The 22,442-nt window shown below is 54.1% G+C and overlaps 1 protein-coding gene across 5 annotated transcripts in view; it reads left to right on the top strand.

The window, feature by feature from the left end:
- Positions 1-2,457: 2,457 nt before the first annotated feature.
- MAP2K3 (mitogen-activated protein kinase kinase 3) overlaps positions 2,458-22,442 on the top strand; it is a 33,919-nt gene continuing 13,934 nt past the window's right edge. The window contains exons 1-2 of one of the 5 annotated variants that reach the window (XM_061993533.1): positions 2,458-2,539; positions 21,594-21,626. In XM_061993533.1, the coding sequence (XP_061849517.1) occupies positions 2,524-2,539; positions 21,594-21,626 (49 nt within the window). In that variant the 5' untranslated portion in view covers positions 2,458-2,523. The other 4 variants (XM_061993536.1, XM_061993534.1, XM_061993535.1 and 1 more) reach the window with 4 other exon arrangements.

The following is a 22,442-nucleotide window of genomic DNA, read 5'->3' as shown; positions in this document are numbered from 1 at the left end:
ACAGCCTGCCCAAGCGCTGCTGTGGTTTTGCAAGGAGGAAAATGAGTGGCACAAGCCCGAGGGCAAGGGGGAGCCTGGGGCAGACAGAGCTGTGAGGGAGTGCTGATGGCCTCCAGTACATAGGGATGCTCCAGAGAAAGTTGACTGCTTTGCTAGGAAGCCTTGGGAGAGAGGGGCAAAGGGAAGTTGGTTTTGGACATGTAAAGGTGAAGGCGCCTCTGCTGGCACTCTTGGCAATCCCCCTGATCTCTGTGCTGGGGACACCAGGGACACCCCATCCTGTTGTGGGTGCATTCCTAAAACAGGCCTGGCACAGCCTTGCAGCAAGGGGCCAGTGCCAAAGAGTCGAGCACCTGGCAAAACTCCCAGTGTGTTCAGTGAGGTCTGGCCCCGGGATGCACCCAAGCCTCCCTCCATTAGGCTTTCCTTCCAGTGCCTGCAAACCCACAGGTTTACCTATGGCACCCTGGAAACACGGCCTCCCAGAAATGCCAAAATCCAGCACTCTTGCTGAAATTTCTGGGAGCACTCAGGCTCTATCAGGATGGTTTGCTCTTATCTTTGCCTGTAGTGATTCCCTCTGCCTTGGGCCTGCAGTTACAGCTGTCCCTGATCTCGCAGATACACTTCTCCAGCAGAGAGCCTGCCAGATCCAACAGCAGCATCAGAGTCAGTGAGGAGGTGCAGGCAAAAGGAGCCATGCTGACAGGCACTGAGGAAAAAAAGAGGTGTTCCCAAGAGGTCCCCATGGCCTGCCACCGACAAGGAGGTGACCATATGCTGCCTCTGCTCCCTTCCTTGCAGCCCATGGGAGTCCGTGGGCTCCCAGCCCCAACGCCTTCCCACCCTCCTGGATTTTGAGGCTGAGCGTACCCCAGTTTCCATTCATGCTTCTGCAGTGCCCCTGTGCTGGAAGGCCACAACTCCCCACTTGTGAGGCACCCAGCAATTAGAGACGAGTGAATAAAAGCCAGGCGGCTGTTTCATCCACCCCTGTAATTGCAGCCAGGGCTGGTGGCCATCTCCAGCCACGTCTGGGGATTCAGGCACAGGAATGGTGCAGCACGCCATGTGTGTGGGGACACAGTGTCATGCCCTGCACTTTCAAAGACACCTCAGGTGACACCAGCATCAAGGACAGGGATTGAAGCTGATCTCACAGATCCCCACAAGTCCACCTCCAGCTGAACATTTGCAAAGGTGCTAACGATGCTCTGCTCTGCAGTGGCACTCTAAATCTCACACCCAAACACCAGCCCAATCCAAATCCATTCCAATCAGCCAGGCCAGAATTCAAACCCTGTTGTTGATGCAGAGATTTGGGCTGCTGAATATAGAAAGGGCCACTCTGCTCCCCTCTCCTGCTGCAGAGACATCTGCAACTGTTGCATCAGAGCTCATAACATTGTGATGGAACTGGAACAAAGGTTTTTTAGAAAGACTCTTCACCTCTGTCAAAAGACTTTGAAAGGTGGTGAATCTGCTACATCCCTTGGGAAGGTAATTGCCCTTTCTATTGAAAACCTGTAATTTATTTCCCATTTGAACTTTTCTTGCTTCAGTTTGCAGCTGCCAGATTGTAAGTCATTGCTGCTGGATTTCAGGTCTGTTTGAAGTACTGGCCCTCCATAGGCAGACACAGGCCCCAGCACACCCAGCTATCTGGTTTTGAGGCAGATTTCCCAGCCCTCAAACTGATTCAAAATGTTCCATGAAACGTGAATCTGAGAACAAGCAGTGACAGAATGGCTGCGATTTCACCACAGCTCTCTGCAGTTGCAACCCCTCCATCCCCTCCTTCGTGTCTGTGTGGATCACACGAGGAGTTTCAGCTGGAAAATGTCACTTGTAATCTCTTTTTGTCTTGTTTAGCCATGTCACTCATGTCCTGGTCAGCCACCACATGCTGCAGCCCAGCTCGGGTGTGTGGTGGAGAGCCCTCACTCCAGGCTGTGCCATGGCACATTGGGGCTCAGAGAGATTGATTCCTCTGTGACTCAGAGATTAATAAAGCCTCGTTGGTTTTTCAGCTAGACGCACCGGTGGGACCCACGGTGTGCAGGAGCAGGCACTCGTGGCAGATGCAAAGAGCTGGGTTGGTCTCTACGGCACAGCCCCAGCCTCCCAGCCCTGCACCATCTTTGTCCCCATGTTCTGCATCCCCGTGCCCGGTGCGTGGGGCTAGGTAAGGCGCAGGACGGTGGTCTCCTGCTGCCGTTCGGGAGCCCCGGCGAGATCACGCCGGTGGAGGGATCCGCGGGGACACCCCGCTTGCACAGCAGCGCCACTCCCCCACCCGCCCGCCTCACTTCACCCCGATAGCCGTGCCCGAGAACCACCAGGATTCTTCCCGCGGAGGCGCTAACCACGCCTCCTCCCCTGCTCTAGGCCAATCCCGCCGCGGGGGGGAGGCGGAGCCTGGCGCGTGCCGCCCCGCCCCGCCGCTGTTTGCCGGCGGCCGCCGCGCTGGGCCGCAGTTTGCCGCGCGCCGCGCTGAGGCCGCGCGCCGCGGGGTCGGGAGCCATGTCCCTGCCCACAGGTACGGCCGGGACGGGACGGGGCGGGACGGGGCGGCGGGGACGCGTGTTCCGGGGAGGGGGAAGCGGGGCTGCGGTAGGGCTCGGCCGCGCCATCGAGTCTGGCGTAACCCGCGGGGCCGGGGCTGTTGCCCAACCCGCCGGGCGTAGGCTCCCCGCGGCCGCCGCTTCCTCTGCGTGGTCCCCGCCGTGTGCAGCCCGGTACCGCTGGCTGGGGGCCGTGGGCCGGGCCACCGCGTCCCGCCGAGCTGCACGGTGCGTGGAGGAGAGGGGGCAAGCGGCCCGGCGCGCCCGCGGGGGAGGGAGCGGGTGACGCTGCTCTTGGCGCGGGGAGCGGCAGAGCAACGCGTGCAAGCTGCGTGCACCGCTGCCGGAGTCGCTCCCACGCAAAGGGACCACCCGCGGCAGCTCGGCGAGCGTCTGGCCCTCGCCTCGGCCGGACGAGGCGGGAAGGAAGCGGCGAGAGCCGCGGTGCCCACGGCAAGGCTGTTGGTGGCTGGGGCACAGCCGTGACCTGCCGCCGGCGTGTGCCGGGAGCACCGTGTTGGAGTTTCCATCTGCCTGTGTCGTGCGCAGCTGCCGAACGTGACCGTGTGTCACGGATGTTATTTATAGAGCATCGCCGTCACTCAGGTGGCCCGGTGTCTGTCCCAAGGTGAGCTCCGTCTGGCAGGCATCGGACCAGCATGACACTGCCAGCGTGCCGGGGCTGAGGAACGTGGGGAAATGGCTTTGCTGGTGTCTTGGGGCAACGGGGAGCCGGTTGCATCAGCGTCGTGAGCGCAGAGCGGGCGGAGGAGGGAGCACACGGAGTACAGTTGCTGCTTCTCTCTTATCGCTGGAATAAAACTTGAGGGGTTTTCCTTGCTCGGGAGTGATGCGCTGGAAACTTGAAGTCAGGAGCCATGTGAGCAGATGAACGCACCTCAGCGTGACATTTTTTTTCCCCCCTCCTCTTTCAAATGATCCATGTCTTAACCGGAGGGAATGTGGACCTGAGTTTCCTGTTTGCTGTGTAAGCAGGGTGTGAATCAGCAGCGAAGTACGGTGCTGCTGAGCGGAGCTGCTGACTCACAGGTAGAGCACATGCCTCCAGCCGCCCTCCCGCCTTGAAAGGGATCAACTGAGCTTCTTAAAAAGGTTCTCACGGGGACGCTCCGGTTCAGACCCCTTGCTCAGCTCGGAGGTGCTGTGAGCAGCGTGTGGATGTGTGGATGGAGGGAAGAGGTGAGTCTGGATGGGTGATTGTTTGTGCCTGATGGGAGATGAGGCCTGAACTGGACCTGGAAGGATGTGGGGGGAAGTGATCTGTCTGACAGTGAAAGGCAATGCCTGCAGGAGCACCTGGGAGCGTGGTGCTTTCCTCAGTGGAAGATGGGAACCCTTCTGTGTCTTCACGTTTCTGGTTGCATGAGGCTGTTAGTTGTGACAAACTGTTTTGTTCATGCAGTTACTAATATCTTTTGCTGGAGATGTCATACATGTGCTGAGCGCATCTGGTGTTTGCAGGCACTGGCAGCTCTGGGTCCCCGTCTGACCCAAGCTCCTTTGCCTCTGTTAGGGCTGCTCATTCAGCCTGGGGATGGATCCTGAGCACGTGTAGCACATCTGCCTCTTCAAACCCTGTCCACCACGCTTCTCCTCAGATTTAACACCTGCCTGGTCCGTGCCAGCCCTCTGAGCAGCTTTGCGGGCTGTCTGCTGCTGTGTAGGGATGCTCACAGGTCCAAGTGCCTGCACTGCTGCTGGGACTGTGGGCACTGCTGCCCTCCCCTGCCAGGCAGCCTGAATGCTAAAGGGTCACATTTTTCCATAGGGAAACTTAGGGAGTTTTTGAACTATGTGTTCCTTTTGCTGGTTGCTTTCCCTCCTCAGGCCCGAGTTGCTCAGGGTTGTAAACGGAGGCCGCTGCGTCGAAGCTCTCAGGTTGGCTGTTTCTATGATAGGTGCACCAAAACTCACCTGCTGTCATCTTGGCTTAGTCACGGGGTTGTCTCCTGCCCCGGGAGTTTTTGGGGGTGCGCGTGGCTGGCTGTGACACGCGCAACAGGAATGGTGCTGGGCCAGAGCTTTGCCTCCCTCTGCGCTAAACATAGCTTGAGATAAACACCTTCTGGGGATTATGCGAAGCTTAGGAAGGATTTCAGCTTTCTTCCTGTTCCCATTGCCTGTATCTGCTCGATCCAAATTACCTCACAGGCTCAGGTGTGTGGGAAAACATTGGTGGCTTGGTTTCTGTGTTCTCTTGCACTGTGGAGTCTGATGTTTACTAAAATATGCAAAAGCTCCCTGATGTCTCAGGTCACCAAAGCTCCCTCGAGCTGTGCTGCATGGAACGAGTGGCACTGAGGGAAGGAATTGTGTGCAAAGCTCCGGAGCTGCCCCTGTGTCATACTTGCAGAGCTTTTTTTTGCCTCTAGCTGCAGATTGCAACACGTGGCTGGTCCTGGGCATGATTTTCTAATAGAGTCTGCACTTTTTTTGTCAAATAGTTTCTGTGGAGATGTGTTGTGTCTGGGAGGTTAAAGCAGAGGGGGATGAAGCCTTGGGTCTAAGTTATACTGTGTGAACAAATCCAGTCTTGCTGCCTTTCCCCTGGGGCTTGAGGCACCTTTTTCTGCCTGTGTGTGAAGACCCGTGTGCCCATGACTGTGGCTGTCGGCTGTGACTCAAGTGGCCCCTGATGCCTGGGAAGGCCCTGCTGGAGGGACAGATGGGAATGTGTCAGTGAGGAGGCCTGTGTCTCTCAAAACCAGGGAGTTTGCTGGAGAAAGCAACCTTGCAGCTGTGGTGATGGAGGGTGCATGGATAGGGTCTGGAGGGAGAAGACCTGTTCGGCCTCTGCTGGGCTCACCAAGTGCTGAGTAATTCAAAATCAAATCCTCTTCTTTAGGAGAGACATCTTCCTCTGGGAAGATAGGTGCTGTTGGGGAGAGGGAGCAATATCCAGCTGGAGCCAGGCTGTATTTCTCAGGAGGCAGCTCTCTTGACACCAAGGCTTGACAAAATCAGTGGTGAGAAATGCCAGAACCTGGGGATGAACTGGTACTTGTTCTGGTGGCGTGTCTATTCTGGGTAGGTAAATAAGTGGTGGGGACACATCGCTCCCTTGCCCTGGCTGTGCCCTCCCCAGGAGCATGCCGCCGTTATGCAATTCAGCCGTCTGTGAATCCTGTACTGTCTCGTGTGCCCCTCATGCTCTTCCTGCTGCCACCCCAAAAGAAGGCAGTTTTGCTGAAAGTACACGTGGGCCTGAGACCTGCAGAAGCAGGGCTTTGGCTTCAGGAGCCGCCAGCCTGGTGACCCCTGGGTGTGCATGGGCGGGGGAGTGGCAGGGTTAAAATCCTTGATTGACTCTGATCCCACAGACTAGGGTTTTATTTTAATTCTCGTTGAAGCATCACAGTGCTTGCATGCAGTTAATTCTAACAGTCTTAGAGAGAGCACAGTGCTTTGCTCCTGCCCTCCTCCTCGTGCTGCGTTCTGCTAACATAACGGTGGGCGCCTGGAAAATATCATGTTGGACATGATAGATATTTAACTGTGTTTCAGCAATCCCTTTCTCTCCCTGGAGGGATGCTTCCCTGCTTTTTGTCAGTGGATAATGCTTCTCCCTGAAGACTGCTGCTTTTATTTTCCAGCTCTGGGCTGCAGTCCAGGACTAAGACAAAGTTTGCTTTGCCCTTGTTGTAAAGGTGGTCATCGCTGGTAGAAGCTCACGTGTGTTTTGTAGAGCTTCCCTTTGGGTGCCTGGGAAGGGGTGCGGGGTCCTGATGCCTGTGATTTTGTGACCTGAGAAGCCACCGCTGCGGCCGTGGGGCTCTGTGGGTTCTTGGACAGAAGGTGGTTTTCACTGGTGTTAATAAGATGGTGCCTGGGTGGGCTGTTTGCTGGGGAAAATTGCTGGGAGAGGAACTTGTGTTGGCTGAGGAGGTGATTTTACTCTACCAACAAAAAGTTTGGGGTTTTACTGACATGACTAAGGACTGCTTGTGGGTACATACGGAGCTGGATCTACCCGCCACCTCTTTTGCTGACAAACGTCGGTAGCCCGAGTCAAGTGTTAGCCAAGGGTTTTGAGTGAGGGAGAGGGCAGAGAGGATTGGGTTTTTTTTTTTTTAATGGTGGAAACTGGAAGCTTTTGTTCTTTTTTCAGCCTGGGAGATACCTTGTCTCCCCACAGCCCCTTATCTGCACTATGCTGCACTGATTCAGTGGCAGTCTAAATGCTCACCCCAAGGAATAGCTATAGTTGTGCCCCACTATTAACTATCTTGGATATCGTGGTAGTTTCTTATGGCCCCAATTGGCCTTGGTTTGCAGTGGGTCTGAGTCTCTATTCCCTTGTCTGGAGGTGGGACAGTGCTCCCTGTCTATACCTTTCTTTTGTAGCTGCTCCTCCATCCAGCAAAAGGCAGGAGCAGAGTTGCTGTCTGTCGGATGCAGTGGGTTATGGTATGATGAATGGAAAGGGCAGGATTTGAGGGTCTCGTGGTCCCAGTGTGTAGTGAAGGGAAGGATTTGCTGCCTGATGCCGGGAGAGGTTCTGGATGAGGTAGGATGAAGGTGGAGTTGGAAGTAGACTCTCTCCAGCATCCTTTCCCCTACTAATCCTGTGCTGCATTGTCCACGTGACTTAATCTATGGACATAATACCAGAAGGCGCTTTGTGCACTGCCTACTCTGTCAACCTGTTGCAAGAGAAGAGGGATAGTGCTTGGGAAGAGCACATCCTTTTCAAGCCCCAAGGGCTGGTGGGCTTTCCTGTGTGGCATGACTGCCCTTGTGTGCTGCTGGATCTGATGTCGGGGAGTCCCTGAATTATGGGCCTTAAGGTCAGAAGAGATGACGGCAACATTGTGTTTAGCTGGAGGTCAGGATGTTGTTTCCAGGAATTGCTGCAGCTGGTCCAGTAGCTTTTGGGTGAATTAAGCCAGACTGTATAAAAAGACACCCGATCTTGTTTTTAGAGACCGACAGTGCTGGAGTTTGGTTTCTCCAAAGCATGGGCTGTGACCTCAGGGAGCAGTTTGGCACGCTGGGGTGTGGTGCAGCAGGATGTCTCTGCCCTGCCCCCGGCTCCCTCCTGTCCCTGGGAGCAATGGCTTCAGAGCCCTGCTCACCAGGAAGCCAGGGAAGGAGAGGTGTGAAGGTGGTGGCCTGGTGACCCTCCTCTGTGGGCTGGCAGGGTGCAGGAGGCGCTGGGGAGGGCCCAGCACCCCCTGGGCTGGTGCAGCCTTCATCCTTTTGCCTGCACTGTGCTCTGGGAGGGTCACTACTGTGCTAGGTCTGTTGCATGCTCTAAGCCTTAATTTCATCATTTCAAGTGAAATGCTTTTTTTTCCCATTAAAAACATAACTTGAGTGGAAGAAAAGGCAGGATGGTGAGGAGACAAAACTTACCAGAAGTTGTTTGTAGAGCATCCACTCTTCCTCCCCTGGCACTACCACCACCACCACCACCAAAGAAAAGTCTAGTTTTGGAAAGGAAGAAACCTCAATACAAGTAATTTCCCATCAGAGGCTGCTAACCTGAGCTGTGGTTTGGCACTGGCATCAGCCTAACTGCCTGTCTCTGATGAACCTCTCCAAGGATGGCGATGTTTGCGCCCCAGCCCTCTCCTTCCCCAGGAGCTGCCTGTTGGGCACAGAGTGCCCTTTGTTGCAGGCTGGGCACAGAGTGCCCCTTGTCCCCTACCTCCATAGTGGCTGTGGTATCTTTTTAGAAACTTAAAAGCAGCTTTTGGTGACTGTGTTTTGTTCCCATAAAGAGCTTGGAGATTTTCAAGAAGGAATGTATCACACCCTGCAGCTGGGATGGGGTCCTGCTGGCATCTCTTCAGCGGAGCCCGTGGACCGTCCGCTGGTGACGGGTGCAGGTGGGACCAGCAGTGCCGTGACCCATGGTGTGGGCCAAAGGGACAGGATGGGAAGAAGCTGGTCTGCAGGGCTTGGCAGGTGACAGTCATGTGTCTGACACATCATAAACATGCAGGGTTGGTTATGTGGATGGGCTGGGGGGGGTGATTTAGGGGAGGATGACGAGGTTATCTAGGGAGTGTCAGCTTGTCTGGGCTTGCAGGCCAGTTAGATACTGTTTTGTGGTGAGTGTATGTAAGTTCCCTCGAGCCCAAGTCTCACTGGGACAGCTGACAAAGCAGCCTGCAGGAGTTGTCTATGGTGACTTGAGCGCCGAGGCCCCGCAGGGCTGCAGCCTGCCCTGGTCATATTTACTGGTGTGTGTTAATAGCAGCCCCTGGAGATGGCAGTGTCCTGACCTGGCTTCCTGCTGGAGGACGCTTGCCATAGCTGGAGCAGATGTTCCCTCTTGCTCTGTGCATCTCTCCCTGCAGGAGACTGTTTCCTCATGTGCTGGAGGTATTTTTTGCTGTGGAAGGAGGATTTGGTTTGCTGGGTGTCAGAATGGGAATGTTGAGTGTTGAGAGGGAGACGGTGGAGCAGCAGAGCATACAGCACCGAGGTTGAACCCTCTGAATCAGTCCTGAACGTGCTCCCCGCCTCCGGGCACAGCTGCAGGGGTGTGTGTTGTTCTGAACACGCGAGGATGTCTTTGCAGCTCATCACTAAAAGTGACGTGGCTCTTTTTCTGAGAGCCAGATGTGCTCACCATCAAGGCTTTTAAAGAAAGCTGCTCTGCATAGTTCAAAATCTCCTGCTGTTGCAGACCGCGTGGCTTCTCCTGTGACGTGCTGCCAAGTTGCACCTTGGCCAAAGACGAAATGATCTTGTGCTGATACGTTGCTTTGGCTGCTCTTTGTCATCTTCCAAGCACCTTTAAAAGGTGCTTGGGGGCAGTGGCAGGCCTAGCCTCATGTGCCTCTTTGTCAGACTTGCTACCTGCACCCAGAAGATCCCTGCTGGCACAGGGCAGGGCAGCACTGGACATTTTTGTGTGTGTGCACGTGTGCTTAGGTGGCTTTCGAGGTTTCACTGGTCTTCCTGTGACTGAAATCATGCAGCCTGTGCTGAATGCACAGCTGGCTCACCCGTGATGCTCACTGCCAGCTGCCAGCCCCTTGGGCAAGAACTCACTGGTCAGAGAACATGATGTAAAGGTGCAGAAAGGAGGATGCAGGTGCTGGGAGTGGGAGGTGGGTAATTACACTGCCAGGGCACCAGCGCAGACCTGTACCAGCCTCCATGCTGTGCTCTGGCTGTCTCCCGTTTTCTCCCGTTCTCCTTAAGGCTGGAAGCAGCTGCATTCTGCCTTAAGGCTGCCAGAGAGAATGATGTGGTGGGTGTTTCAGATCTGCTGCTGGTACAGCCTCCTGTGCTCACTCTTCATTTTTCATCTGCAGCCTGTTTCCTCCAGGTTTTTGGTTGATCCCTGTGAATGCTTGGCTGTGGCCATCATTTCCTCAAGCATCAATGCTGTGCGCTGGATAGTGGAGGACGCTGGCCAGGGCTGGGGTTGTCCTCCAAGCCCAAGATGCCTGTGAGGCTCTGCTGTGGCCAGGCTGCCTTTTGTGCTCTGCTGGTGCTGCTTTCTTACCCAAGAGAAGTTTTTTGCAGGTATTAATTACACCTGCCCCTGCCTTGTTTGTTGAAGGATGTCTGGGTGATGAGAATGAAGCAGAGGCTGGAGGAGGTGCTTCTAGAAATGACCGGGCAGAGATTGTGGGTGAACATTAATTGAAGTTCTTATCAGGCTTGTGTGTGCTTTGCTAAGGTGTTAGAAAATGACTCAGCTTTTCCTCCAGTGCCTCTCCTGTATGTGTGGTTTCCTTTTCTGTGTACATTCCAGGGTGCTGCAAGAGTTTACCCTTGATTTTGGATCCACAAAGAATTTCTGATTCGGTAACTGTGGATTTCCCCGTGGGGTTTTACAGTTGCAGCTCAGCGAGGGAAAGCGCTTGTAACCATCTCAGGGAAGAGAGGCAGAGTCTGTTTCCCTTTATCTCAGACAGGTTTGACGTTTCACACGTCTCCTTCCAACTCCTCTCCTTGCTGTTCCATACCGTGCCTGCAGAGCCCCGGCTCCTTCCCCCGAAATGCTGATGTGAGCCTTGCTCTTGAGGTAAAAGGGCATTTCAAAAATGTGTTATTTCTTACTAAAATGGAAAGGGTTCTTGGAAGCCGTGAGCGTGCTCTGTGAGAAGCTGCAGGCTGAAGTGCTCTGAGTCACAGCCTGTGAGCTCTCGAGCCAGGATGTGAGCCGGATGCGCTGGGACCAGCCCCTCTGTGCAGACCGCTGGCTTCCTGGGACAAGGTGACGGCTCTTCAGTCGCCGTTACTGGGAAAAGCCTGCAGCTCTTGCTTCCCCTGAACAGCAGGAAAATCGCAGTGCAAGAGGTGGGTCTGAGAAGATTGAAAAAGGGAAAAAAGAAAGCCTCCCCTGAAGGGAAGCAGTGGGGTGAGGCTCTGCCCTTCCTGCCAGCAGCGTGTGTGATCATGGCGGGACCCCGCGGAGCTGCGAGCACATCGCCTGTGGAGCCCCTGCCTTTCCCAGGCATGAGTCAAAGCTGCTCCATGGGTACTGGGCAAATCCTCCGCAAAAATAGATGTTTCTTTCCACCCAGAGCTGTTGCAGCCTGTGGGGGGAGCGAGCAGGAAGGGGCGATGCAAGGTGATGCTGGGTAGTGGGGCTGGTGATCCAGCCTTTAATTGGGGTTGGATTTCGAAGCTTTGCATTTGGAGGAGCAAAGGAGAAATGTTTGCAAGTGAATTCTGTAAAACAGGGAGCTGAGCAAGTATGTAGTGCTTGTCTGTTTGTCTTTCTAAGATAGATGTATCTAACTTCCTAAACCAGTGAGTAGCAGGAGCTGATCTTGTGGACCAACTGGATGTGGGACTTGTTCTGGGATTGTGGATGGAGTTTGTCCTCTGAGGCAGGGGAATAGCGATGGGAAAGCAAGAGAGATGGCGTGGTTAATGCTGGGAAAAGAGACTGCAGGTCTGTCTCACTGTGACTGAGCTCTCCCGGGACTTTCAGGAGCCAGCTCTCCCCTTGCTACATCAGCCCTTAATCCCAGGCCCATTGTAAGCAGGTTACAGGGACCAAGTGGGCTGCCTGCCAGCTCTCTTGACTTGTGAGCATCTTTAGTGGTTAAGACTGATGCTTTTTGGCTAGATGCTGAGGTTGGAGTGTGGTAACAGGCTTTACATGGAGATAAGGGGCCTGAGGGGAATTGGCAAGTGACATGTTCTCTGTCTGCTCTCAGCCTGTAGTTTTCCTTTGCCTCATCCAAGTCTGGGGAAGCATCTTGGCTCCCCTTCACCTTGTGATGGGGTGGACTTTTGTCTCAGAAAAACTAAGTAGAGAAACTGTGGACTTCAGCTGGCTGAGTCTGCTTTGCACCAGCGTCTGGTGTGATGAGCCCTTTGCACTCGTGTTCTGCCTGGTTCCCGGGAGTGGGGAGGGACAGGGTGAGATGGCTGAAGAGAAGGCACTGAAGGTGCATCAAAAAGAGCAGAGTGTTGGTGTGGGACAGCAGGAGATGTAAGGGATTGACACCTGCTCTGAGAGAAATAATCAAATGGTTTTTCCTGCTCCTGCGCTCAGAGACATGGTGCTGGGTTACTGCTGGAGATAAGAGGTTTTCCTCAGAAAATCAGCAGACTCTGCCTGACCTGCAGCAGCATCCCTGGGGCACCTTAGGAGCAGGAAAGCACTCCAAATCCCAGAGGATAACATCACTGTGAACCACCTCAGCAGCTGCCTGCCCTGTTACCCACTGTGGATGCTGGTCTCCAGAAAGCCCTGCTTGAAGTCTCTGGGCCAGAGGAGCACGTGGGTCAGTCTCTTCTCTGCCCTTCTCCCAGAGCAGGCGGCTGTGGACATTGAGGCCTTCCTTGTTTCTTTTCCCTCTCTGTAAATTCTGTTTTCAGAACAGGTTCTTGCTCTGTCTTACATCATTTGCAGAGATGAAATCATTCTGTCCTTGCCCAAAATAAATTGGAGGGAGGATGGTAGAAAGCTATGGGGTTTTTTTTTTTAAAGAACTACATTAGAAGCAGAGAGGGAATATTTTGCTCCCTTGCCAAGCTTTCAGAGTTCTAGGGACACTGGGAAGTACTTGAACTGCATCAATTTGAGTAGTAAAAGCATGTCTTTTTTGACTCTGGAGTTGTTACAGCTGACAAAAAGTCAAATGAGTCTTTTTCTTTCCCACTGTGTGCCTCCTGTGAAGCCGATCCGTTCCAAAAATGGTTTGAGTTTCCTCTCCCATCAGGAAACTGTCACCAGCCAGTCACATCAATTCCAAACATTTTATTTGTTCATGGCTTTGCCTATGGCTGAGAAATCAAAGGGAGGAGCGTTGCTCTGGGGAGGGCTGGGTACCTGCTGACAGGGAGACAGGCACAGGTCATGGTGGTTGTGCCTCTTCCTCTTTCTCCATTTTTGGTTTAGTTTTTCGGTTTGTTGTTTTAGCATGCTCTTTGCTTTTCTTTAAGCACTGTCTCCGTTGCTCTCTCTTAACAATTGAGGCGTCAGGGCTGGGATTGCCTCCAGACCTTTGTCTCGTGGCAGCACGCCAGCATCTGCAGCTGAGTTGGTGCAGCCCGTGCCTGTCCCAGGATATGGCTTGTGGCTGTGGATTTCCCACTGGCCTTATGTGCTGTGGGCCAGACAGACCCACGTGCTGCCCAGCTCTATGGTTCCTGACAGCCTTGGGGATGTGCTAATTACCCCTGCTATGCATTTTCCCACCACCCTTAGCTAAACCTTGGTGGGTCTCTGTTGGCGTTGTACTGCCACTGAGATTCTGCCACTGGGATTTGTTTTTGAGACAATCCAGTTGGGTGCAGAGGAGGTGGTGTTCAGTCCTGTGGCACTGCTCCCCGCTTGGTGCCTTACCCAAAGAGATGCTCCTGAGACCATAACTACCTTTGCACTGAGGTTTTGCTCAAGCTCTGGTGCAAAGCAGCACAACACTTGGCATGTATATAATGTGTCCTACAGCAGCACAGTGCAAATGCCATCTCAATGGTGCTTTTCATCCTCATAGAGCGAGCCTGGTCATGTGGTGTCTCGGAGGAGAGCCTGTGTGCTCCATCGTGACAGGGCTGCAGGACAGCCAGCTGCCACCTGGAAACAAAACACAACATCAAACAGGTTTTTTTTCCAGTCCTCGGGGCTGTGCAGGTAACCTGAAAATACATCTGGGCTGTAAAACTGGGCGGTGACATCCTCCCGGTGCTGCCGGCAGGGCCAGCAGCTCACGGCTGCGTTATCTGGACACTGCACCGAGGCCGGGTGTGGCCCCGAGCTCCGGAGGTGGCAACGCCAGCATTGGCTCTCGGTAGCTTTGGCTAATGTGCCTATCCCCAAGTCCTTCCCTGGGTACCAGGAGGTCACACCTTTCCCCCTTGCATCAGCCTCCCCCTTGCCTGGCCCCGGTGGCACTGTGGGTGTGATATCCAGCTCCGCTGAAGGTGACGAGCTGCGTATGGGGTCCGTGATGGATCGTCCCCCAGCACTATCCGAGAGGATGAGGACGACCTGGTTTCCTTTCCGATTGGATTCAGTTCAAAGGCTTTGTTTAAAAATAGAGCTGCTGCAGAGTTTCCAGGCTGCAGGTCCTGTGCATGGCTTGGGCACGGGAAGTGCAACTTGTATGTGGAAAGACAAGTGCATCCCAGGCTTGGGGCAGTCCCTGGTCAGTGGGCATCAGGGAGCGTGGTGCTGGGATGGCACAAGCAACTGTTGCATGGGCTTTTCTCTGATCAGAGGGAAGAGGGCATCCTGTGAAAAGTGCCCCCTCCTCCTGGTTAGGCTATGACCTTTCTTTTGGGGAGGCAGAGCCATGAGTTTCTTGCTCGATCCCAAACACAGGCCTGTAAAAACCTTCTTGCTGACCCTAAGTGGGGCATTCCTCTTGCTGCTCACAGCAGAGTGGCTCTTCCCCACTCCCCGGCTGAGATGGTGGCCAAGCCTTAACCAAACTAGCCTGCTTGTCCGCAGGGGAAGGGTAGGGAGGGGGGCCTGGCGTTGGCAGGGCACTGTTTGAGCTCATTGCTGTTTTTTTTAAGTGTTTCACTTATCCAAGCCAGCCCACTGACAGGAGGCTGCTGGGAGTGATGGGAACTATCCTGGCTCTGCCCTGGTGCACCTGGACCTGCAGGGAGTGCCTTGACTTCTCCCCATGGCAGGATTTGCTCCTTCAACTTCTGTTGCCTGTTGTGATGTCCCAGCACCGAGGTGTAGGGAGGCTTTGGTAACACCAGTGAACACCTAATGCCTTGGATTTCTCTGGGATTACCTGCAGCATACAAATAATGTGCATTCTTTCAAGGCTGGGCAATTCCTTCCAGGTGGCAAACTTTCTAAAGAGCTACCAATGATGAGACTTGAAAGGATGCTTGGGTTTTGTTTGGTTTTTTTTTTTTCCTGTTTGGTTTTGTTTGCTTGTTTTTAAAGATGGTTCAGAGATGTTGGGAAGCTTTACTTTACACCACCCCTGGTCCTCAGGCACTGAAACCCAGCGGGACTAATTCAAAGGAAATCGTGTTTCCCATCCCACGTGTTGAGTTAGGGACTTTCTGCTCCACAGCGGCACCGACCTTGTGTCTGTAAAGATCCTTGGAGCATCTTATGTCTGGGGTGGGGAATTAGCCGTCAAGCCAGAGAGTTAATGTTGGGAGGATAACGTGGCATCGTTCTCCCCAGCAGTGCCGGGTACAGGTGACGGTGGCTCTTGGTGCCATATGCAATAGCAGCTCCTGCGTCAGCATCCTTTACATGCCGATGATCTGTGCCTGAAACTATATACTGGGAGTGGAAATGTGCCTGAGAAATTATCTTCTGCAGCCCTTCTGGGGCTTATATAAACACTATTTAAAATTAGAGTCACTCATTATGTTGGTATGTGCATTTACCTTGACCTCTGACTTTTCTGCCAGCAAATGTGTATGGCCCGGCACAGCCTACAAGTTAGGGAATGGCTCAGGGGCAAACCAGAGGCATGGATTCTATAATTAGCTGAAGGTAAAGAAGCTGGTACAGTATCTCCCCTCCAGGCTGACAGGGAAGCTGACAAGACTGCAGCCTGTCAAAGCCGAGCCTGGCTTTGATCAGGAATGTTGGTGCTGGCTTCTGCCAGGCCGATTTGGAGGGAAAGGGGAGGAGCAGCGATACTTTGCCGGGACTTTTCTTGCACGTTTGCAGAGAAATGAATGCTGGCTGTTTTTATCCTCTGCCCTTGTCTCTCTCCCATGCTATTTACCAGCCAGATCCATGCAGTGATTTATCTTTTTTCCCCCAGAGATGCCATCTCGGTTGTCACCCTGGAATAGCTGCTCAGCTCCATGCTGGTATTGGCATGGAACAATATTTCTATTGTTTGTTGTGGTAATAGTCGTTAGTGCCAAAGCAATTAGCGTGTCACCTGCAGCATGAAGAAATGTGACCTCTTTCTATCCTGTCACCTCCTCGCTGCCCAAACCAGCGAGCGTGGGCTTCTCTCTGCTCGGATACTGGGTAGCAGCAGGGCTGTCCTTGAGCATGGGTCACTCCGGTGGGATGCCTGGGGAGGGGGATGGAGGAGGCCGGAGTGGGCTCTGCCTCTCTGCCTACAGACTGGCATGGAATGGTTTGGTTTGTGGGAAGACAAGGCGTCCCACTGGGATGCATTGTAGCGATCTGGCGCTTCAGTGGCTCCCGGAGCTGGAGCTGACTCCCCCCCAGTTTCCTGTTGACGTCATCTGCTATTTCGCTGCTGCAGTTTTTACAACTGTCGAGCTTTCAAGGGTAATCGGAGCCCGAGACCGGCCAACCTCGGCAGCTGCCGATGAGCGAACGCGGCTCTCCCTTCTGCGTCTGCCCCCGCGTGCCTTCGCTGCGGCTCGCAGCCTCGCTCGCAGCCTCGGGGAGCCCCGGGAGCAGGGCCCGCCAGGCGAGGAGGGCTGCCTGAAGCACTTGGGGCCATGCATTCCCCCTGAAAGTAACCCTCCCTGCTTGCAAGAAGTGCCTGTGCTGGATCCTGCAGGGTTTTTTTTTAACTATTCTCCTCCTTCCTCCGGTCCGCCCCCATCCCTCTCTTCTGCCAGGCGTGCGGCACTGTTCATTTCTGGGAAACCATGGACAAGAAGCAAGGTAGATGTTGCAATTTCCAAAGCACGTGGTGGGGGAGAGTGAAGGGCTGATTCTGGTGCTAAAAGGGGTCGTACAATTTTTTTTTACGGGGGGGTGTCAATCCATATGGTTTTACTTCTTGCTTGGGCGGGGGCTGGAGGTTTGCAGCTGGGGATCTATTTTCGAAGCACTGGAAAGTTGCATGTTCTGTGTGGGGTTGCAACACTGGCATCTTAATTGTAGAAAAAAAAAAAAGAAGAAAATCTAGCATGGCTGCAAGAAAAATATTCAGAGGGTAAAGCTTGCTCCTGGCTCTGTTTTCGGTTGCATTCCTGGGACGCACAGTTTTCCAGCAGCTCTGGTGTGGCAGTCCCCTGCTAGAGAGCCTGTTGCTCTGGTCAGGCAGACAGCCACGGGAGCTGGGAGCTCTGATTCAGCGCAGGCCAGCAGGTTGTTCTGGGGCTGCAAGGGGCTTTTTCTGCAGCATGGTTTTTTCCTCCTCCTCGCTGGCCGTTTCTTTTTGCAGAAGTGGTGAGTGTGGGGCGGCGGTGACCTGCCGGAGCCCCTCTCTGCAGGGGGACCTCGGCCGGCTGATGAGTGACAGCTTTCAGCAGGTTGAGAGTCCTTTTTCCACTTCCACAGATAGCTTTTTCCACTCTCAGTGGTGGAAAATAGCACAAAGTGTGCCTGTGAGGAGCTGGCTCTCATGACCAAAGCAACCAAATTCCCCTCTCTGCTTTGCACCCTGCCTCTATTTTCTCTCTTCTCTTTTTTTTCTCCTTGGATGGTTTTTTTTGTTCCAGCTCTTTCTTTGCAGCAGGGCTGGGATCCACCCTCCAGCCTTCTGCCCCATCCATGGCATTTGACTCTTCTCCTCGGACTGAGGAGAACTGGGATGCATCCAAACTGTTTTCCCCAGCGCCGCCAAAGCGTTGCATCTCTGGAAGCAGCCTCCTGTGCTGCAGCCCTTCCCAAGGCTTCACCTGGGGCTGGAACCAGAGCCCTGGGGAGGCAACGGAGAGGTTTAATTTCAAAGGTCAGCTCTGGCAAATAGTTTTATTTACAGTTCTTTAGATTGTCCTGTTCGTTTCTCTCCACCCACACCAGTGGAGTGGGTAGGAGAAATCTCCCAGGGAGAGGTGCAGCTGAATAGTGCTGAAGTTGGTGGCAGCGAAGCGAGGATTCAGATGTTGAATTAAGCAGTTCCAGGAAATGTCTGTGTCAGTTCTTTAGCTGGTGGAGGTTCTCTCATGAGAAAAGAAAAATTGTTAGGTTTTTTTTTCCTTTTTTTGTCTTTAGGAGGAAATGGTTCCTTTCTTAGCATAAAGGATGCAGTTACGTGCCTGCAGCGTCACGTGGGTTACAATCTCGCCCGCACCAGGAACTTCTGTCAGCTAATTTTCCCCTGCCTGGGTGCAAGGCGCTGTGCCGTGTGCCCCCGTGGCCTGGAGCCCCTTTGGCTGCCCAAAGTTCTGCTTGGGGCTGGCAGCAGAGCCTCAGGGCTCAGGTCCCCAAATCACCCTGACCCTCTGCTGCCCATGTGGAGAGATCTCTGGAGGCAAGCTCGGTTCTCTGTGCTTGCAGCCACCACTCTTGCAAGAGCCCAGTTCCCTGGGAAAGTGGAGTGTTTTCAGGGTTTTCAGGCAGCAGAAACCATTCATGTTCTAGCACCTCCTGCACCAACCCTGCCAAATGTGTCCCGAACGTGGAACAGATGGTGCTGAGGCCTGACTGGTGAGAAGGAGCTGAGAGCAGCTGCCTGTGGGGGCTAAAAGCAAACGCTGCCCTGGGATGTAACTGGGACAGAAGGACTTGAATTGCAAGGTCTTGTCATGCCCATCCCACTGCCTTTTTGTTCCTCTCTTTTTATTTTTGAGCCTCCACCCTCTTTCACCCTGAAACAGTGTGTGGGCTTTCCCCGGGGGACTGCAGAAGCTCAGGAGCAAGGTCACGTGCTGGAGGTGACAGGGCCAATTTTGGGGCTTACAGCAGGCAGCCTGGCACTTGTGGGGCTGTACAATAGCAGCGAGGCTGTGGTGGAGCCAGGCTTGCCCCGAGATGACTGTGCAGAGCTTCAGAACTGCTCCTGTCTTTGGGGTTTTTTTTCCTTCTGTATTTAAACTTATTACTTTTCTGGGCTGTGCTGAAGGGGCACTGATGCCTGCCCACTCCACCTCTGCCCAGCTGGACCTGCAATGCTGCCTCAAGCTTGTATCCAGAAGCAGGATTTTGGGCCAGCCTGCAGGGTGCTGCAAAGCTCTTGGCAAATTTTGGAGGAGCTGTAACAGGGTGAATCCTGTCTCTGCTTCAGCTCCCCTGGCTGCAGGGCAGCGTTGTGGGTGACTTTATTCCTGCAGGCATGGTCTGAGATGAGTTTTCCACCAGCGTCAGTGGCCCAGCCAGAGCCTGGGAGGGGTGACAGAATAGCTCTGGTTTAATCAGTGCTTTTTCAGGTTGGAGCTAGGAAGTGCTTTTTGGGGATAGGCAGGACAGGGTGGGAAGGGTGTTGTTGCTCACACCAGCAGTACAATGATGGGAAGTCAAGGTTAGCAGTTTGGGGATATGGGGAAGTGGGCTTATGTGCAGGGCCCCTGTTATAGCAGAGTTCATGGGGAATCACCAGAGCACAGAGGCATTAAATGATTCTCCTGTTTAGTGCAGGGAGTTTCTTGTCCCTTGCAGCCCCTCTAACCCAGCCTTGCAAATCCTCCTGCCTGCAAGTGTGGACCCTACCAAACAACATGCTGTATTGATTGCTGGGTGCTTCCAGCTCCCTCCAGCCTGGCTTTTGCAGCCAGGGCTAAGGAAGGGCTGATGCCACAGCGGGTGGGCTTGGGGAGCAAGTGGACCCTGTTCCTGCCATCACCGTGCCTGGCTGCCATTGTGGCACAGAAAAGGAGCTTTGTGCTGGTGCTGCAGATTTACTGTGGCACTGGGGAGAGTGAGAGCACGCAGATCCAGCAAAACATCAGCCAGGATGAGGAGCATTTCAGGGCTTTGTGTAGAGGTCTGGCTGGTAGCTGCTCTGGGGGAAGGGGCTGCCTGCAAACCACTGCCTGTGTTTCAGAGCAGATCATGGGGGAGAAACACTTGGTGCAAGGCTCCCAGGCAGCAGCGAGCCAAATGCGACCCCTGGGTGGGATGGGATGTGTGCCCATGGTGAGCTCCCTGACCTGCCTGGGTGCAGAAGGACCCTGGGCACCGTGGTTTTTAGGGTGTGTGTCCTGAGCCTGCTGAATAGCAAGAGGCTGGGTGTGTGAAGGGGAGTCAATCCTGAACCTGTGGACGGGATCTTTCCTTTGGCTCTGTTTTGTGTTTCCTCCTGTTCCTGCTCGACTAGGTGCTTTGCAAAGTGTCATCGGGGGGCATGCTGGGCTGTTGACAGTCTCCCTTCCAGGCCTGCTGGGTGGGTGATGGGGAATGCAATCTTTGCAGCTCATGGATGAGAAGCCATGATTGCTGTGGCACGGCCAGGTTCCCAGAGATGGTTTCCAGCCAAGCAGGACTGGTTTAAAGTGGAGCAGCTTGCTGGCTGGTTTCATTGAGCTGGAAGTTCACATAGCTCCTGTAGCTCACTTGTCCCAGACCTCATGGGCTGGCTCAGCTGCAGGAAAGATTTCAGATAAGGTGGGGATTTCCCTCAGCAGGGAGGGATGCTGCTGGGCCTGCAGCTGAGAGCTTTACAATACCTTGCAGACCAGCTTTCACCTGCAGCATCTGCAAGGTTTGCATTTGGGGAAGGACAGGGCTGGAAAAGTGGGTTTTGGGCACCCGTCTTGGCTGAGGTGTCGGGGGCTGAAGGGGGATGGGACCAGGGAATGTGCTGGATGTGCGTTGTCCTTCTGTCTCACTGCTGCTGCAGGAGCTGTCGCATGGGGCTGCGTCTCCTGTTGAAATCCCAGCTCCTCGCCTCTCCCCTCCCTTTCCCAGCAGCCTTGGGAGTGCTGAACTTTGTTCACATGCCTCTTCCTGGGAGCCAGGTGGGTAGGAGCCGTTAGGAAGGGCTGTCCAAGGCCACGCTGGGCCATCTGCTCCCAGCCTGGTGCCTGGAGCACGCCTTGCTCTTTGTGCTTTTTAATGCATCTTCTAGGTCTGTGCAGCCGGGAGCATGTTCAGCTCCAAAGTCCAACTGCCCCCTTGTCTCTCTTGGAGGGATCAGGACTTTGACATGCTCAGCTGTACCACTTCAGCCCCAGTCCTAGCCCTTCATGGTCTGTTTATTCTCTGTGAGCTGGGGTAGGTGAGTGAGCTGTTTGCTGATGGAGGAGTGGCCGGGGCTTTGGTGAGCAGCCTGGGGTCTGTGGCACTGCAGGGAGCTGGTTCTCAGCCCCGAGCAGGTCTCCTGTGCCTGTTGCCTGCTGGCCACCATGCTGCTTATCTCTTGTTGCTTTAATTTTTTTCTGCAAGCTTTTGGCCTGCCCTGGACCTGCCTAAACCACATCTTGGTGGTGTTTGGAGTTGAGGAGAAGTGGGAAGAAAGCACCTTCTCGCCAGTCACTCCTGGGGGAGTTTTGCCTTCTGGAGGAGCCTCAGCCTTTGCAAGCCTGGCTTTGTGGCCAGTTTACTACTGGCTCCTATGGCCAGCTCCTGTCTGGTTTTGGTTTCCTCTTATTGGGTGTGTGCTGTTCCCTCTCCTGCTAGGAGTGACTCTTTGGTTTTGCTTGAGGTCTGGTGGCCATTGCCCTCTGTGCCAAATTGCACCTGTGCTACAGAACGAGTCTGGCCCTTCCCAAGGAGGCCTGGGTGGGTACCAGGGGAGCTGTGGGGCAAGACGGACCTGGACAGGGAGTGTTTTCGGGAGCCTTTTGCATCACTAATGACGTGGGGACCTCTTGTGGCTGGAGACACGGAGACTGGGCCAGGCTCTGAAGCTTGGCTGCCTCCTTCTGCCCTTCTTGAAGCTAGGATTGCCCTTCTTGAAGCTAGGATTGCCCTCCTTCTGCCCTGCATGGGATGCAGGGGTGGTACCCAGCAGGTCTGGAGCATGAAGACTGAGCAGATGTCTCCCTTCTCTCTTTCAGATTCCAAAGGATCCTTGGAGCCTCACAAACCGAGTAAGTGTCCAGTGGAAATTGCAGCTTTAACCCGTCTCCTGAACATCCGCAATTAAAGTCCCTGAAGAGGGGGGACTATTAATGGCCATGCAGGGTAATGAACACTTTTGGGGTGTCTGAGCAGCACTGCAAGGCAGTGCTTGGCTGTGAGGCTCTGAAGATGGTCTCTGTCAGTGCACCCCATGGGATTTCTGCAGTCAAGTGTTCAACAGGGGCACTGAGACACACTTACGCTTCTGGCTTTTGCCTGAAATTTTGGGCAAATGGTCATGTGAGGGGATAGAGTGCACCCTTAGTAAGCTTGCAGATGACACCAACCTGGGTGGAAGTGTCAATCTGCTTGAGGGTAGGCAAGCTTTGCAGAGAGATCTAGATAGGCTGGATGGCGGGGCCAATGCCATGAGTTTCAATAAAGCCAGGGGCTGGGTCCTGCACTTGGGCCACAACAACCCCCAGCAGTGCTACAGGCCTGGGGAGGAGTGGCTGGAAAGCTGCCAGGCAGAGAGGGACCTGGCAGTGCTGATTGACAGCATGGGTCGGTCTGTTCTCCCTAGTAACAAGCAATAGAGAAGACGAAACAGCCTCAAGTTGTGCCAGGGGAGGTTCAGACTGGAATTTAGGAAGAATTTCTTTACTGAAGGGGTTGTCAGGCATTGGAAGGGGCTGCCCAGGGAGGTGGTAGAGTCACGGTCCCTGGAGGTGTTTAGGAGACGAGTGGATGTTGCACTGAGGGAAATGGTCTAGTGGTTGATAGGGCTGGGACAAAGGCTGGGCTCAATGGTCTTAAAGGTCTCTTCCAGCTGAAATTATTCTATG

Source organism: Colius striatus, chromosome 3 (assembly GCF_028858725.1).
Source record: "Colius striatus isolate bColStr4 chromosome 3, bColStr4.1.hap1, whole genome shotgun sequence".
Lineage (NCBI taxonomy): Eukaryota > Metazoa > Chordata > Aves > Coliiformes > Coliidae > Colius > Colius striatus.
Note: the sequence above shows the minus strand (reverse complement) of the source record. Positions and strands in the feature narration are given on the sequence as shown.